This window comes from Scyliorhinus torazame, chromosome 8 (genome assembly GCF_047496885.1).
Source record: "Scyliorhinus torazame isolate Kashiwa2021f chromosome 8, sScyTor2.1, whole genome shotgun sequence".
NCBI lineage: Eukaryota > Metazoa > Chordata > Chondrichthyes > Carcharhiniformes > Scyliorhinidae > Scyliorhinus > Scyliorhinus torazame.
In genome coordinates, this window is record NC_092714.1 from 62,451,417 (window position 1) to 62,466,345 (window position 14,929).

The 14,929-nt window shown below is 40.0% G+C and overlaps 1 protein-coding gene across 1 annotated transcript in view; it reads left to right on the plus strand.

Annotated features, from left to right (window-relative positions):
- rabl3 (RAB, member of RAS oncogene family-like 3) overlaps window positions 1-12,981 on the plus strand; it is a 37,029-nt gene extending 24,048 nt beyond the window's left edge. The window contains exons 3-8 of the mRNA XM_072513716.1: window positions 1,314-1,443; window positions 4,484-4,598; window positions 5,715-5,865; window positions 7,247-7,318; window positions 8,959-8,997; window positions 11,084-12,981. Coding sequence (XP_072369817.1) covers window positions 1,314-1,443; window positions 4,484-4,598; window positions 5,715-5,865; window positions 7,247-7,318; window positions 8,959-8,997; window positions 11,084-11,152 — 576 coding nt within the window. The 3' untranslated portion in view covers window positions 11,153-12,981. The remainder of the gene's footprint in view (window positions 1-1,313; window positions 1,444-4,483; window positions 4,599-5,714; window positions 5,866-7,246; window positions 7,319-8,958; window positions 8,998-11,083) is intronic.
- Window positions 12,982-14,929: the final 1,948 nt, after the last annotated feature.

A 14,929-nucleotide genomic window follows, 5' to 3' on the forward strand; every position in this document is an offset into this window, starting at 1 on the left:
AACTTCCCCACTCCTGACCTTATGATGGAGGGAAGGTCATTGATGAAGCTGCAGAAGATGATTGGGCTTAGGACTACCTAAGGAACTCGAACTCCTGGAGTGATGTCCTGAGACTGAGATGATTGACTGCCAAGAATCGTTTTACTTTGTGCTATGTATGACTCCAATCATTGGAGAATTTCTCCCCTGATTCCCATTGACTTCAGTTTTGTTAGTGCTCCTTGATGCTGAACTCAGTCAAATTTTGTGTTGTATCAAGGCAATCGCTCTAGCCTCACTTCTAGAGTTCAACTCTTGTGTACATATATGAACCACGGCTTTAACGAGGTGAGGAGCTGAGTGGCCCTGGTGGAACCCAAATTATGTGTTAATGAGCAGCATATTGCTGAGTTAGTGTCCCTTGATAGCACTGTCGATGACACTTTCATCACTTTGCTGATGATCAAGGATAGACTGATAGGATGGTAATTGGCCAGGATGGATTTGCCCTGGTTTTTGTGGACAAGACCTACCTGGGCAATTTTCCACATCGCCAGGTGGATAGCATTCTTGTAGCTGTACTGGAACAGCTTGGCTGGGGGGCAGCTAGTTCTGGAGCTTCAGGCCGGAATGTTGTCAGGGCCATACCTTTTTTGCAGCATCCAGTACCTTCAGCCATTTCTTGATATCATGTGGACAGAATCAAATTAGTTGAAGACTAATCTGTGATGCTTGAAACCTCAGGAGGAGATTGACATGGATCATCCACTCGGTATTTTGGCCGAAGATGGTTGCAAATGCTTCAATCTTGTCTTTTGCATTTGTATGCAGGGCTCCCCCATCATTGAAGATGAGGTTATTTGTGGAGCCTCCTCCAATGAGTTGTTTTATTACCCACCACCATTCACAGCATGATGTGACAGGACTGCAGAACTTAAATCTGATCCGATAGCTGTGGGATTACTTGGCTCTATCGCATGCTGCTTCCATTGTTTGGCATGCAAGTAGTCCTGTGTTGTAGCTTCACTATGTTGACCCTCATTTTAGGCATATCTGGTGCTGCTCCTGGAATGCCCTCCTGCACTCTTCATTGAACCAGGGTTTATCTCCTGGTTTGATGGTAATGGTAGAGTAGGGGATGTGCTAGGCGATGAAGTTACAGATTGTGGTTGTATACAATTCTGCTGCTGTTGATGGGCCACGGTGCCTTGTGGATGCCCAGTTTTGAGGTACTAGATCTGTTTAAAATCTGTCCCAATTGTTTCAGTAGCTCTAGGAATTGGTGGCTTTTGTGGAGTTTGTATACATTTTGTTTCTCCCTTTCTTTAACTCAGGTTCATGACTATAAAGAAGGCACACCAGCTGAGAAAACCTACTACATTGAACTGTGGGATGTTGGTGGATCTGTGGGCAATGCCAGCAGTATTAAAAGCACTAGAGCTGTATTTTATAACTCTGTGAATGGTATGGAAGCTACTTTTGCTATTCAATATTTTTGTCTAATTATGTGTAAACTTAGTCCTTTAATCTGTTTCCTAAACTGTTGGCCTTAAATTATTTATTGACTGTTACAGTAAATAAATACAGGTACTACAGTCCGTCAAATCACCTGTATCCTTTGATGGACTCTATTTCACCAACATGCAACTTGTACCTAGCCCTAAAGTTATCATTTATTGTATTTCAGTCCTTTTTTAGTAATGCAACTAATGTATATTAAAATTGATCATGTATGGTCTTTTATTGTGTATTTTGGATTTTAATCTGTTTTTAGATGCTCGCTCAAGTCAGGATTGTTTTTTTTTTGTCCTAAAATGCATTTTGGATCATTAACGATGGTGTGATGTCTTTATCATCTCATGCTTTGTTGGACATAAACACTTTGTGTGACACTTTTCTTAAAAAGAATGTAAAGAGGAAGGATGAATGCAATTTCCGGCTGGTTTCTTTTTAAACCTTAACTGATTTAAGGATTTGATTGAGTGAAGAAATGTGCTTAATATTTACTTAGCACATTATCAAGGCCTTGAGATTTCCAATGTGCTTCACATTCATGAGTTACTTTTGATATACTGTCACTGTAATTAACCTCCAGTTTACTTTGGGACAGCACAGCATAGCAATTAAACTATGTGGTGCTAAAGGAACACACCAGGGTAATCATGCTGGCACTTTACAACAGAACAATGTATTGTGCATTACCTAGTACGATGCCTTCATGAAACAATATATCTTCCAACTTAATGTAGTCAATTTCACAGGAGTTCTACCAGTTTAAATATTAATATTTTCTACAAATATGTTCACATTTGCATTTTTATTTTAAAAAATCTTTATTAGAATTTTACATTTTTGAAATTGACGCAACAAAGTTACATAAATAATGCTATACAGAAAAGTAACTGAACAGGGAATCCGTATCTAACCCACACCCCCAATGTCTCGGCCAGTCTCCCGTTGACACACCAATGAGGAGGAGACCCAGCCACCAGCTAATAAGGGGCGGAATTACACCTACACCAGGAAAAGAACAGGATATCCATTAAGAACAGTGTTCAACCCATCCCCATTCACCCAGGGACCAAACCCAGACTCGCTAGGGCCTCTTCCCCCCCCCCCCCCCCCCCCCCCCCCCCCCCAGCAGGTGTCCTAAAAAGGAACATGCTTCCATGCCTGGCCTAGCCTAGCACCGTCCGAAGAGAGAACCCAGGAAATAAAGGATATCCAGGGCCAGTCTGATCCCCAATACTCAGCCACGAATACAAATCCCACTTCAGTCTACTCTAAACAGACCATCTTAAATTCAAATCTTTAAAAAAACAATGGATTAACTCTAACTGGGGGGACTAACCTTAATCACATTGAGGACGAACTAACCTACCAACACCAAAGTTTCACCCAGCTGTGCCTCCACTTGTTTTCCTTTTAAATGAGAGAGGGATGATAACGAAGAACACCCCCTTCCCTCAGTCACAAGACACTATAAGTCATAATTACAATTGTGAAACTACACAAATCCCATTTGTTAAATCAGGATAACCATCACACACCCCTGTAGTCAATACCTACCAAACATGTCCTGGGACATCGCAAAAGCCATGTAACCCGAGGAAGGGCTAACATGAAATGAGCACTCGGATTAAAGATTAGCAGAGCCAGAGCTCGTGCGCAGCTGCTCCCATCACGTTTTCCACCCCCCAGTCCTGTATTTAGATTATTTGAATGCAGATTTTCACTCCATCTCTGTCAGCTGTTATTTTTTTTTTTTAAGTGATTGGATTGTGTAAATACTCCCTAATAAACCACATTGTTGTAATTTACCCAGCATGAGTATATAAGAGCACGATATAGATACAAAAGTATGTATGAAGTTTGTAATTACAACATGTATTTAGAGCTGTCTTAAAAAACTTTGAACTGCAAATATACAGCTGAGAGTGGGTGTTTCTGACGTTTGCCTTTAAAAGCACTGGCAATTTAGTGTGATTAGAAGTATTCCCATTTCTAAATCAGCAGGTTGAGCATTCACATCCCACATCTGATAACGCAATGTAGGTTGACACTGAGGGAGTGTTTCATTCTTGGAGAAACAGTAACAGTATTTTAAATATATAAATTATTGAAACAAAAATATTAATACAAAGATGTATAATCCGAGGCCAAGCTGGTGCTAGCTGAAAATTAACACCTAATTTGTATTTTTTAAAAAATATTCTTTGTTGGCAGGAACAGCATTTGTTGCCCATTCCTAATTGTTCATTGAGACGGTGGTGGTGAACCTCTACCTTGAACCTCTGTAGTCCATGTGGTGTAGGTGTAGCTACAATGTTGTTAGGAAAGGGGTTCCAGGTATTAGCCCTCTCTCGGGTTTTGGAACAGTGACATGGTTCCAAATTGGGATGGTGTCTGGCGGGGGGTGGTATTCCCATGCACCTTGGTAGAGGTCACGGTTTTGAAAGATACCAATTGCCAGGTTGCTGCAATGTAGCTTGTATATGGCACACACTGCTGCCATTGCTCACCAGTAGTGGAGTGAGTGAATATTTAAGATGGTCACTGGGATGCCGATCAAGCTGACTGCTTTGTCCTGGATGGTGTTGAGCTTCTTGAATATTGTTGGAATTGCACTCATCCAGGAATGGTATTAGTATTCTCCTTCCCCAAATGGATGGCTTCCACATCTCAATCCTCATACCCCGCTTATCAGAATTCCATTTGTCCTGATCACTGGCTCTCCTCACCCCTTGCAATGAAGAGTATTCCATCCCACTCCTGACTTGTACCTTGTAGGTGGTGGACCGACAGGCTTTAGGGAGTAAGTTTTTTTTTTTTTTTTTCTTTCTGCTGCAATATCAGTGCGATCTACATTGGACTTTCTATTGCAAAGTCTCATCCCTTTGGGTGCTTAGCCCAACAACATTATAGCTGCATGACAGGAGCAGTCAAAAGGTTTTATTTTTATAAATATGATCTTTTCTGTTTACCTATTATTTGTTCTTAAAAGGTGTAATATTAGTACATGACTGTACGAACAAAAAGTCATCCCAGAATCTGTATCGGTGGTCGTTAGAAGCTTTAAATAAGGATTCCTCTCCTACTGGAGTCATCGTGACGAATGGGTAAGTTGTACTTTCATTATAATTTTGTTGCATTTTTCAAGCAATAGCAATACACCTACTGGAATATTCATTTTGATATCTTAAATTAAGTATCTACTGTATTACATTCAACTAAAATTTGATTTTAAAAATTCATTGGAAATACCTATAAATGACTGGGCTGATCTCCTGTAGTGCTGCATGTGAGTAGTGATGATCAAATAGAATTTTTCAGTTTCAAGGGAAAACGAACAGTCTAAGGGATGGGAAGAGGGAAACAGAATGGAGTGGAGGTGGGGAAAGGAGAGAGATGGGAATAGAAGGAAGGAGTGGAGAGAGGGACATTGTAGAGGGTAACATTCAGTGGATGCATCCCTCACCTGGTAAATAATCTTTATTATTGTCACAAGTAGGCTTACATTAACACCGCAATGAAGTTACTGCAAAAAAATCCCCTAGTCGCCACATTCCAGCACCTGTTCAGGTACACTGAGGGAGAATTCAGAATGTCCAAATGACCTAACAGCACATCTTTCGGGACTTGTGGGAGGAAACTGGAGTACCTGGAGAAATCTCATGCAGACACAGGGCGAACGTACAGACTCCGCACAGACAGTGACTCAAGCGGCAATCGAACCTGGGACCTTGGTGCTGTGAAGCAACAATGCTAACCCCTGTGCGACCATGCCACCCACCGGTCATTGCAAGGGGTGATCAGGACAAATGGTAGCAGAAGTGAATTCTGATTAGCGGGGGTATGAGGATTGAAATGTAAGCCATCCATTGGGAAGGAGAATACTAATGAGTGGAGGGGGGGGGTAAACATGTTTTTAGGATGATTACTGTTGAAGGGGGAAATTTAAGCAGGGTAGCAATAAGCACCCCTGCAGCCAGTGGTGGGAAGTGTTGGAAGAAGGGGTGTGTAACTAATGAATGAGTTAAAATGGGAAATGCAGTGATGTGATCGAGAAAATGCAACGTGAACAAAAGCAGATTTGAGCTAGCGTGGATGCAGGAAGAGCTGAATGCAATCCCTGACTTGTTTCTTAATTCCTATTCTACAAGAAATAAAAGCTGAATTGATGCAGTTGCAAGTTTACATGACCTACGTAGAAGTCAATCTTTTTTTCCCCAAAGGGACTACGATCGTGAACAGTTTGCAGATAACCCAATTCCATTATTGGTCATTGGTACTAAGCTGGACCAAATTCATGAAACTAAAAGGAATGAGGTTTTGACAAGGACTGCATTCTTGGCAGAGGATTTCAATGCTGAGGAGATTAACCTGGTACGGGCTTTTTATACCAATAATTCAGATTTATAAAAACAAAATTTACTTCTACTTGAGCATAACTTATAGGAGTGAGGATAGATATAGAAAATTATTTTACTGTATCAGTTTGCATTCAGTGATTCTATAAAGAACAATACAGCACAGGAACAGACCTTTCGGCCCCCCAATCCTGTACCGGTCATGATACCAACCTTTGCAAAACCCTCAGCACTTCCTTGTCCCTCCCATCCTGCCCATGTGTTTGTCAAAATTCCTTTTGAATGCCGTTAATGTATCTGCTTCCACAACCTCCTGGCAACGTGTTCCAAGCACTCACCATCCTCTGCGTAAACTATGTATAATTAAATCAGTGTAATTATAATAGATGGACTGGGCCAAATTAAATCTGTGACCTTGGGTCCAGGAAGGTTACAATGGTTTGGCTTTCAGTAGTGGTCTAATGATTTATTGTGAAGATCGTGGGTTGATTTTAATTTCTTTACTTGGAAGATATCTCGAGTTTAAAATGTAACTGTCATAAATAGATTTAAAAAGCATTTCAATGTAATATCCTGTTTTAATCCATATTTTTCAGTCAAGACTATCCATATCCACATCTGCCTATTTCCCAGCAGGGTGGTCACTGAATAATGTTTTGTACTCGAGGCGTTTGGCCTCCCCGCGGCGGGTTTCCAGCGCCGGCGGCGAACCGCCATTGGCCACTGGCTAGATTTTCCAGCCCTACTATAGTTGGTGGCCATTTGCGATGTACACCAGCCGCGCTGCCAGGGAACCTGCTGCAGGGAGCCGTTTTTGGTGGGACCAGAAGATCCTGCCAGTGGGAAGGGCTGGAAAATCCTGGCCCCTGTTTCATTTCTACTCCTTCTCAACTCCCAGCCCCTGAGGCCAACTTCAGAGCCTCCAACAAACTGCTTGTGTCATTCGTGATCAGCATTACTGTGTATCACATCATGGTGTGCATCAGGACAGCCTTGGACATCAGCCATTTTACATAAAGATGGATATGTATGTCTGTTGAATTAATATATTATAAATGCAGTAGTATTTTGTTTCATAAATAGCAAATAACTATAATCCTCTAAGTGATCCTAAAGAAATACAGCATTTTCAAATTGGGAATATGATGACCCAGTTTACATAAAGTTGAATAATTATTGCCAGTCTCTATGGAGAAAGTTTTTTTTTTTTTAGGTCCGTGTAAATCTGATGGCCAGTCACTGACCTGAAACAGTAACCCTATCTTTCTCCACAGATCCTTCCAGACACATTGAGTATTTCTAGCATTTGTTACATTTCAGATTTTCTGCAGTATTTTGTTTAAATAATTACTATTGGTTTGTTCTTTATTGATCCCTTTTTCTACTGTTTCCCTTAGGATTGTACCAATCCACGATATTTAGCTGCAGGATCTTCCAATGCTGTGAAATTGAGCCGTTTCTTTGATAAAGTATGTTTTTTAAGTTATTGCTGTAATTAATCTTATATTTTCCTTCTATCACAGGAATGATCAATGATTAGAAATTCTCAATGAGCAGTTACCATTTGCCAGGCATTCTTTTTTTTAAAAATATTTTATTGAAAATTTTTGGTCAACCATCGCAGTACATTGTGTATCCTTTACACAATAATATAACAGTATAGATAACAATGACCTGTTTTATAAACAAAGAATAAATAATATATAACTAAAACTAAATGGCAACTGCCTTGTCTCAGATAAACACTCTCCAAAAATATGATTTAACAGTCCAATATACAATTATTTATAGCAACGACCTATACATATTATACATATATATTAATAACCCTGAGACTCCTTCTGGTTCCTCCCCCCCCCCCCCCCCCCCCCCCCCCCGGGCTGCTGCTGCTGCCTTCTTCTTTTCCATTCCCTCTATCTTTCTGTGAGGTATTCGACGAACGGTTGCCACCGCCTGGTGAACCCTTGAGCCGATCCCCTTAGTTTGCCAGGCATTCTAATGAAACCATACATTGCTCTTGGGAAGTCTGTCTTGAGAATCTCAATTACCGAAGTAACATGATGGGAACTTAACTTTTTAGTTTTTTTTAATAATGATGTGTGGAATATTGTATAACTGCATTCAGGACCATTGTCTTTGGTCCCTGCTACAGACTCCACTCCTTAGCACCAAATCTAGCCCTGCTACAGACTCCACTCCTTAGCACCAAATCTAGCCCTTCCCCAGGCAACTATCTGAGGCTGAACCAGACTCTTCTCTGGACCTACTCTGTTGGTAATGTTTTTTTTAAAATAGAATATTTTAAGAGCTCTGCACACTAAAATAGTGGATGACAAAGATCTAGCTGCCATCAACGAGTGCCACCTAGTGGCAACTCTTGCTTCTTCCACCTTTTAACAGCATTTCAGAAAGAGTTTTTTTTTGTCTGCAGAAATTAAGAATTCCAAAACCTGTGATGAGTGGAGTTGGCAAAATTGCCAGCTGAATCCATCGCAAGTGCTTTTGTTTGAACTTTAATTTGTTTTGGGGTGGATGATGGAAAGTTACTCCTGATGGCTAGGTTTGTTAATATTGAAATGTAAAACTGTACAGTGGGTCCTGGTATTTAGATTGTCAGATTTTGAATGGATCTGCAGCAAGGAGCTAATACCTATGTTACTGTCAGAGAAACATTGATTTTTAAAAGACATACAGATTTTTTTCATTATGGAAAAATTGGAAGCCTATACATGTTTGAATTCTGGATATTGATCATTACAGCAAGTGAATTGTTATAGTTCATGTCTTCTTCGAAACGCTCTCTGTTCCAATTGCTTTTGTTAAAATGAAAAAGTAGAAATTTGGAGGCTTTTGTTGCACCAAATCGCTTACTGTGTTCAATCTTATCATCTTGCTACAATGTAAAATATATTTCTTCCAGGGAGAGGGTGAGTGTTTATACAGCTCGTGAATAACTTAATTACATGCTACAAACAATTTCTGAAACGTTGTCAAATGATGCTGCACCTCCTTTGTTCTCATGTGGTTGCAGTACATCACACACATCGTATGTATTGTTCTATCACTATCATGGATGTATAATAATAATTGTTCTGCTTTGTATTTCCAGGTAATAGAAAGAAGATATTTTTCACGTGATGGTAATCAGGTTTGTAAATCTTGAAATTTGTTTTCTCCCAAACTAGACTCTATTTGCTTTGTTTCTCCCCCATCTAATGTTTCAGGTGAGTGAGTAATTCTAGCAATTGAAATACATGAATTTGAAAAACAATGAACACCTACCCCTCAGGATCAAATCAATCTTTGTTCAGCATGATTTTTCACAGCAGAGCTTCAGCAATGTACCTCAGCTTCAGAAGAACAATCTCTCCTTGATCACATTCCTTGATTTGGCTCACCCAAGTAGCATATTTGCCTGCGTGCCAGAGGATTGTTGGTTGAAGGCACATACCAGGATCTGAACACACAAACTCAGTTCATTGCAGAACTCAATAAAAGTTGCATTGTTGGAGGTACCTTTTGGATAAGGCACAAGTTCAGGTCTGCCTGTTCAGGTTAATTAAAATACAATGTGGCACCCTTTTTTAAAAATATATTTTTATTCAGTTTAAAAAAAAAAAAAAAAAAAAAATTATTGGCCTCTAATGCAGAACAATGCCTGCAGCGTAGGTTCAATTCTGGTACCGGCCTCCCAGAACAGGTGCCGGAATGTGGTGACTAGGGGCTTTTCACAGTAACTTCATTGAAGCCTACTTGTGACAATAAGTGATTATTATTATTACACTAACAGTAACAATAGCAACACCCCTCCCACCCCATTCCTTTAACAGCTAATGGTAATCAACTCTTTAAAGTATAAAGTGAATTGCCGTCATCTCCGGTAGAACCCATCAGGTGAGCCCTTCATGGTGTTATTAACATATTCGAGACAGAAAAATTCCATATGATCTCCAAGCTGCACTGGATGGAGAAGCTGACTTCCATCTTATTAGTATCAGCCTACAAGCTGTTATTGAGACGAAGACGAGAACATCAGCCTCCAACCCTGTATGCAGCTTTGGCAAGTCCAACATACCCAATATGGTAATTTCAACTTGATTTGGTACTCTTTAAAGAAAATCAATTCTAGAGATATGCTGGCCATCAACTTTTAATCCAACCAAAATACATTAACCATGCTTCTGATTTGTTGTTGATGGAATCTTGACAGCTGTCTTTGCAACATAACAATACTTCTCTACTAATTATTTAGATGTGAAGAACTCTCAAGCTTCCTGACAAAGATGAGGTGTAATGCAAATTCACGTTCTGACTATTCTTCTCAGTTAAATTTCTCCGTTTGCTTTCTCAGCTATTTTGTAATTTAATTGTTTGAAATTGACGAAATGGTTTTGTTTCTGCCCACTGGAAACCTGAGGAAGGAGCTGTGCTTCGAAAGCTAGTGACTCCAAACAAACCTGTTGGACTTTAACCTGGTGTTGTAAAGCTTCTTACTGTGCCCACCCCAGTCCAACGCCGCCATCTCCACATCATCACTGGAAATTGGATTGATATTACTCAACTTATTTCACGTGGGGACCTTGTAACTCTCGGAGATTGTCTGTCTGGCTGGATATGGCTACAAATCCCAAGAACGGGGTACTTCAGTCTGGTGTCCTAGCCAACATATTTATCTTGAACATAATCATTAAAACAAAATTCTGGATATTATGGAAGCTTGCTGTGCACAGATTAACAGCTTTGTTTCTTACATTCTAACATTGACTTCACTGTTATGTGACGGATGTCTTAATCACTTAAGGTGCTCTATAAATGCAAGTCTAACTTTTGGTCTTCCCTGTATTGCTTTGGTACTCTCCACCTTCCTGCTCCTCCCCCAGGAGGCGAAACTGCTAATACTCAGTCAGCCTTTCCCAGCACTCTAATTCCCAACCTGCTGCTGCTTCTGGCTTGACCAATGTATCTTGACTTATCGGGCAAGCTCAGCTCATTGCAGCACTAAATTATTAGCCCCAAAGTCACAAAGAAGGAACTTTTTCTGTTCCAAAGTATATGATTGCAGGAAGCAAAAGCCCCTGCGTCATGGAATGTTTCCATTTGCAATCCCAGCACATCTTCATGATCGTCAGAGTCCGTCAAGTTTTGATTAGGTCTGGGAACTGAGTTCAGAGTACATGATATGGGAAAATCCTGCAATTGTAATTTGCTTTTTTTTTTTAAATGTATGTTTTCAGCTTCCTGGTTTTGCTGACCGAAAGCGATTTGGAGCATCAGGCACATTGAAGATTCTTCATTATGATTAAGCAAAATGTCAATGTTTTGTGCAGTATGGTGGCAAAAGGCACAACTCTCAACATCACATGTGGACTGCAGAATTAAATATTTTAGAGAATTTCTTTTGGGAACTGTTTGCTACTTTTGCTTTTTTTAAAAGAAAGTAAAAATTGAACAGCATGAGCATATTTGAAACATTTTCTATCTTTGCATTATCAGAATTCTTGGTTATATTTTTCAAAAAGATATGGTTCAAGAATGTCCTCTTCAATCTGTAAATTACACTTTGTTCATGAAATAATGTATATTTAATTGGTGTGAACATTTTGACGACAAAATTAACAGCAATATGAAATGATTTACAGTATAAAAGTTGAATTCAAATTAGTCTAATAAGATTGAGCTGCGAATGTTTTAGCTGTTATGTAAATCTGAAGATGAACACAAACCTTTGCCCAGTAAATGTTCCAATTCCTTTCATGTGTAACTGCCTTAAATTTCATTTGCAAAAATTAATGTGCATTTGCAAGCTCTGCCTGAGCTTGTTAACTGTATCTATCTAGAATTATCTCGAGACCTCGTCAGTCATAATTCCCAGGGACTTGTGACACTCAAAATACATGTTACTCAGGTGTCTGTAGGCTGAGAAAGGGGGTAAACATTTATTAGAGATCTCTAATAAGCACCCAAAGCTTTTTAAAGTAGTGGATTCAACAGTATGTATGTAAACATGAGCACAGATATAGTTTTTGGATCTCGCCTTGGGCAATAGACAATCATTCAATCAGCTAACCAGCTTCTTAGAAATAGAGCACAGCATCATCTGTATTAATTGTTCTTCTTGAGGAGCAGTGCCTCTAAATTATGTTTGCGAATTACCAGTATTTTGGATGGCCTGTAGGTCAGCATCTGTTGCCTTTATTTTGTATTCTGAAAGTTTCCGAAACAAAAGGCAAAAACAGACCTAATGAACTTCGATTTACCCTTGGATTTGTATATCCTCGGCTGTTTTGCCCAATTAGCTCAGTTGGCTGGACAGCTGGTTTAGTGATGCAAAGTGAGGCCGACAGCACGGGGGAACGGGAAAACAGCCTATGGTCATCTGGGACTATGGTGGCTTTACTTTTTTACCCAATTACAGTACTTCCATTCATGCCTGATAGTGGACCATGGATACCATCACATTCACCACTCGAGTTGTGTTACCGGTAAGGTACTATTGAAGGGCAACACTGGTTCTTACAACATTCTTTTAAAATATTTTATTTCCCCAGACCACATCCAGTTGCTATAAAACACCACCTATCCCTCTGACTAGTATGGTGGACAGAAAAGTTTTACCATAGAATTGTTAGATTGGTTACATCGCACAAGGAGGCCATTTGGCCTCTTGTGTCCGTGAAAGCTCTGTTTTTAGTGTTTTATATTGGATAAGTGATGCTTCTAGAACTCCGTTACAGCTTGCAATGATTGCTTGAGTACAGAAGTAATATTCAGGTAATGAAAACCGAAAACACTGGATATCTCTGTCTGGCAGCACCTGTGGAGAGAGAAACCTGAGTTAACGTTGAGTCCTTATAACGTCTATATGCTGTAGTTATATAAACTGTGATGTACAGTTTTGTTGTTGACTACATACACTTTCTAAAATTTCTCTTGTAAAACCAGGTATAAATGTTTATTGTAAATATGTTTATAATGCCTCTAGAAATTGATTTGAATGCACAGGGTGAAGAATTGAGCTTGAGTATGATTTTGGATTTGTAATTTACAAAAAAGGAAATTAAAACTGGATGCTTGTTTTTGTAAAGCTCCATTGTAAGAAAATTATTTATTAAATATTATTTGGTAATACACATTCTATAGTTCTGTAAATGAGTTTGTTGACAATCAATGCTCACTTGGGATTATATGGTTAGCAAAAGATCTTCAATTGAAGCAATGTAAGGTAATTGGAGGTCTGAATAGCTAAACACTACAGAATGTTTTTGTGTGTACATGCTGAGGAATGAAACTTATTCCATTTTAGCTCCCAGCATTAGGTCGGATAGCAAGACAAAGCAACAACCCCATATAGTTTTAAATGCTCTTCTGAAGGAATGCAACAAAGTTAATCTGATACTTCCAATGTTTCTCCTCCACCCCCCACATCCTTATTTGTGACCGCCAGGGATCATGATTTTAATCATGTCCACATTTAACGGTTGAAAGAGCAATTTGTTAACCGATGCATGAAATGACAGCTTTGTTCTTACAGCAGCATATTTTTGTTGAACTTGGTATTCTCAGAGGAATGAGAAAAAAACAGCTGCAAAACAATGGTTCCTAAAGTTAAATTTATTAAACCAGGAACAGTAACTAGATAAATTACAGCAAAGTAATTTGTATTTTACTATCTATAATGCACTAGATGCAACTCCATATGGAAAAATTGGTTAACTGCTTTTCTGAAATCTGTTTTGACAGAAACTGATGGAAAACAATGAATGAAGCCTACTTGACTGATTTGAGCTGTACTAAATCACTGAACAATTCTTAGGAGATTAGAGTGTACCAGAAAGAGGTAGCTCTATGATTCCCAAGTCATACAAGCAGATCACAATTACAGCTAGAAAGAGAGACCAAGAATAGATACGGTGACCTGGGAATCGCCTAAAGGATGATGATTGTTGAGATCTAATTTAAATTGCAAGGGAGTCAAGTTTATGTGAAGCCGGCAGGAAAGTGGATTTAAGACCACAACCAGATCAGCCATGAAAAATATTGAATGGTGGAGCAGACTCGATAGGCTGAATAGCCTACTCCTGTTTCTTAAGAGCTTATTCCCTGGTCTAAATAAGTATGCTACCTCCTGTGGGAAATCAGCAAATAAATAAAACTAAAGTCAGTATGCAATTAATGGCCAGGATTCTCCGGCTCTGCCTGCTAGAAGCAGGATTCTCAATTGGCCACAGAATAGCGCGTCAGCCCTAAATTGCGATTCGGGCCGGGCATCTGGCCCATCGCAGGTCTCTGCGCCTGCCCTGCCAACTATAACTGGATTCCTACCCCACGCCAGTGAGAACATGCAAAGCACTATAAGCACTCTTTTAAATGTGATTAACGGGCTAGAAGCCTGATTTACCAGCCGCCCATGATGCTCTGTCTACTGTAGCCGGGAGTCATTTTAAAAATGGTGCTTTAGAGGGTTACAAGGGGTTAGGGGTGAGAGTGGTTCCGGGGCACACAGGCGGTTACTTGCCCTAGCAGTTCAAAGAAGGTCATGCATCTTTCTGCATTGCATGCTGGTCCTCCTGATCATGTTGCCAACACTTGGTGCCTCTGCCACCTCATCCCCAGCTTGGTTCATGACAGATGACTAATATCTGAGACCCACCCTGGGGAATGGGATATCCCCCCTCAACTGCATCCAACATTCTTTCCATTTCATCATCCAAGAACATTGGTGCTTTCTTGCAGCCATCTTGGCTAGAATGCCAGTCTGTGGTGAGCTGAGTGTTTAAAAGCTGCTCCAGCTTGTCAGGCTAACAAGATGATTCCCGACCCAGTGAATCTTTCGTCTAGGCAATTGTGAATCTGGCAAGATTCATGTGGGCAGAGTGATAGCTCGTTTGTATGTGTGAATCTCTCCCCTCTAGTGTTCCTACTGCCAGCTGGAAGCACTCCAGTTTTCCTGCTGACGGGAGCACTTTGTCATGGTTCAGGAGGATTGCGCCAATATCTTGGAATGGTTTTAAATAAGTTTAACAAAATGAACAGTGTCCTTCAATATCTCTCCCTTGCCCCGTCAAACCACACCAACAATG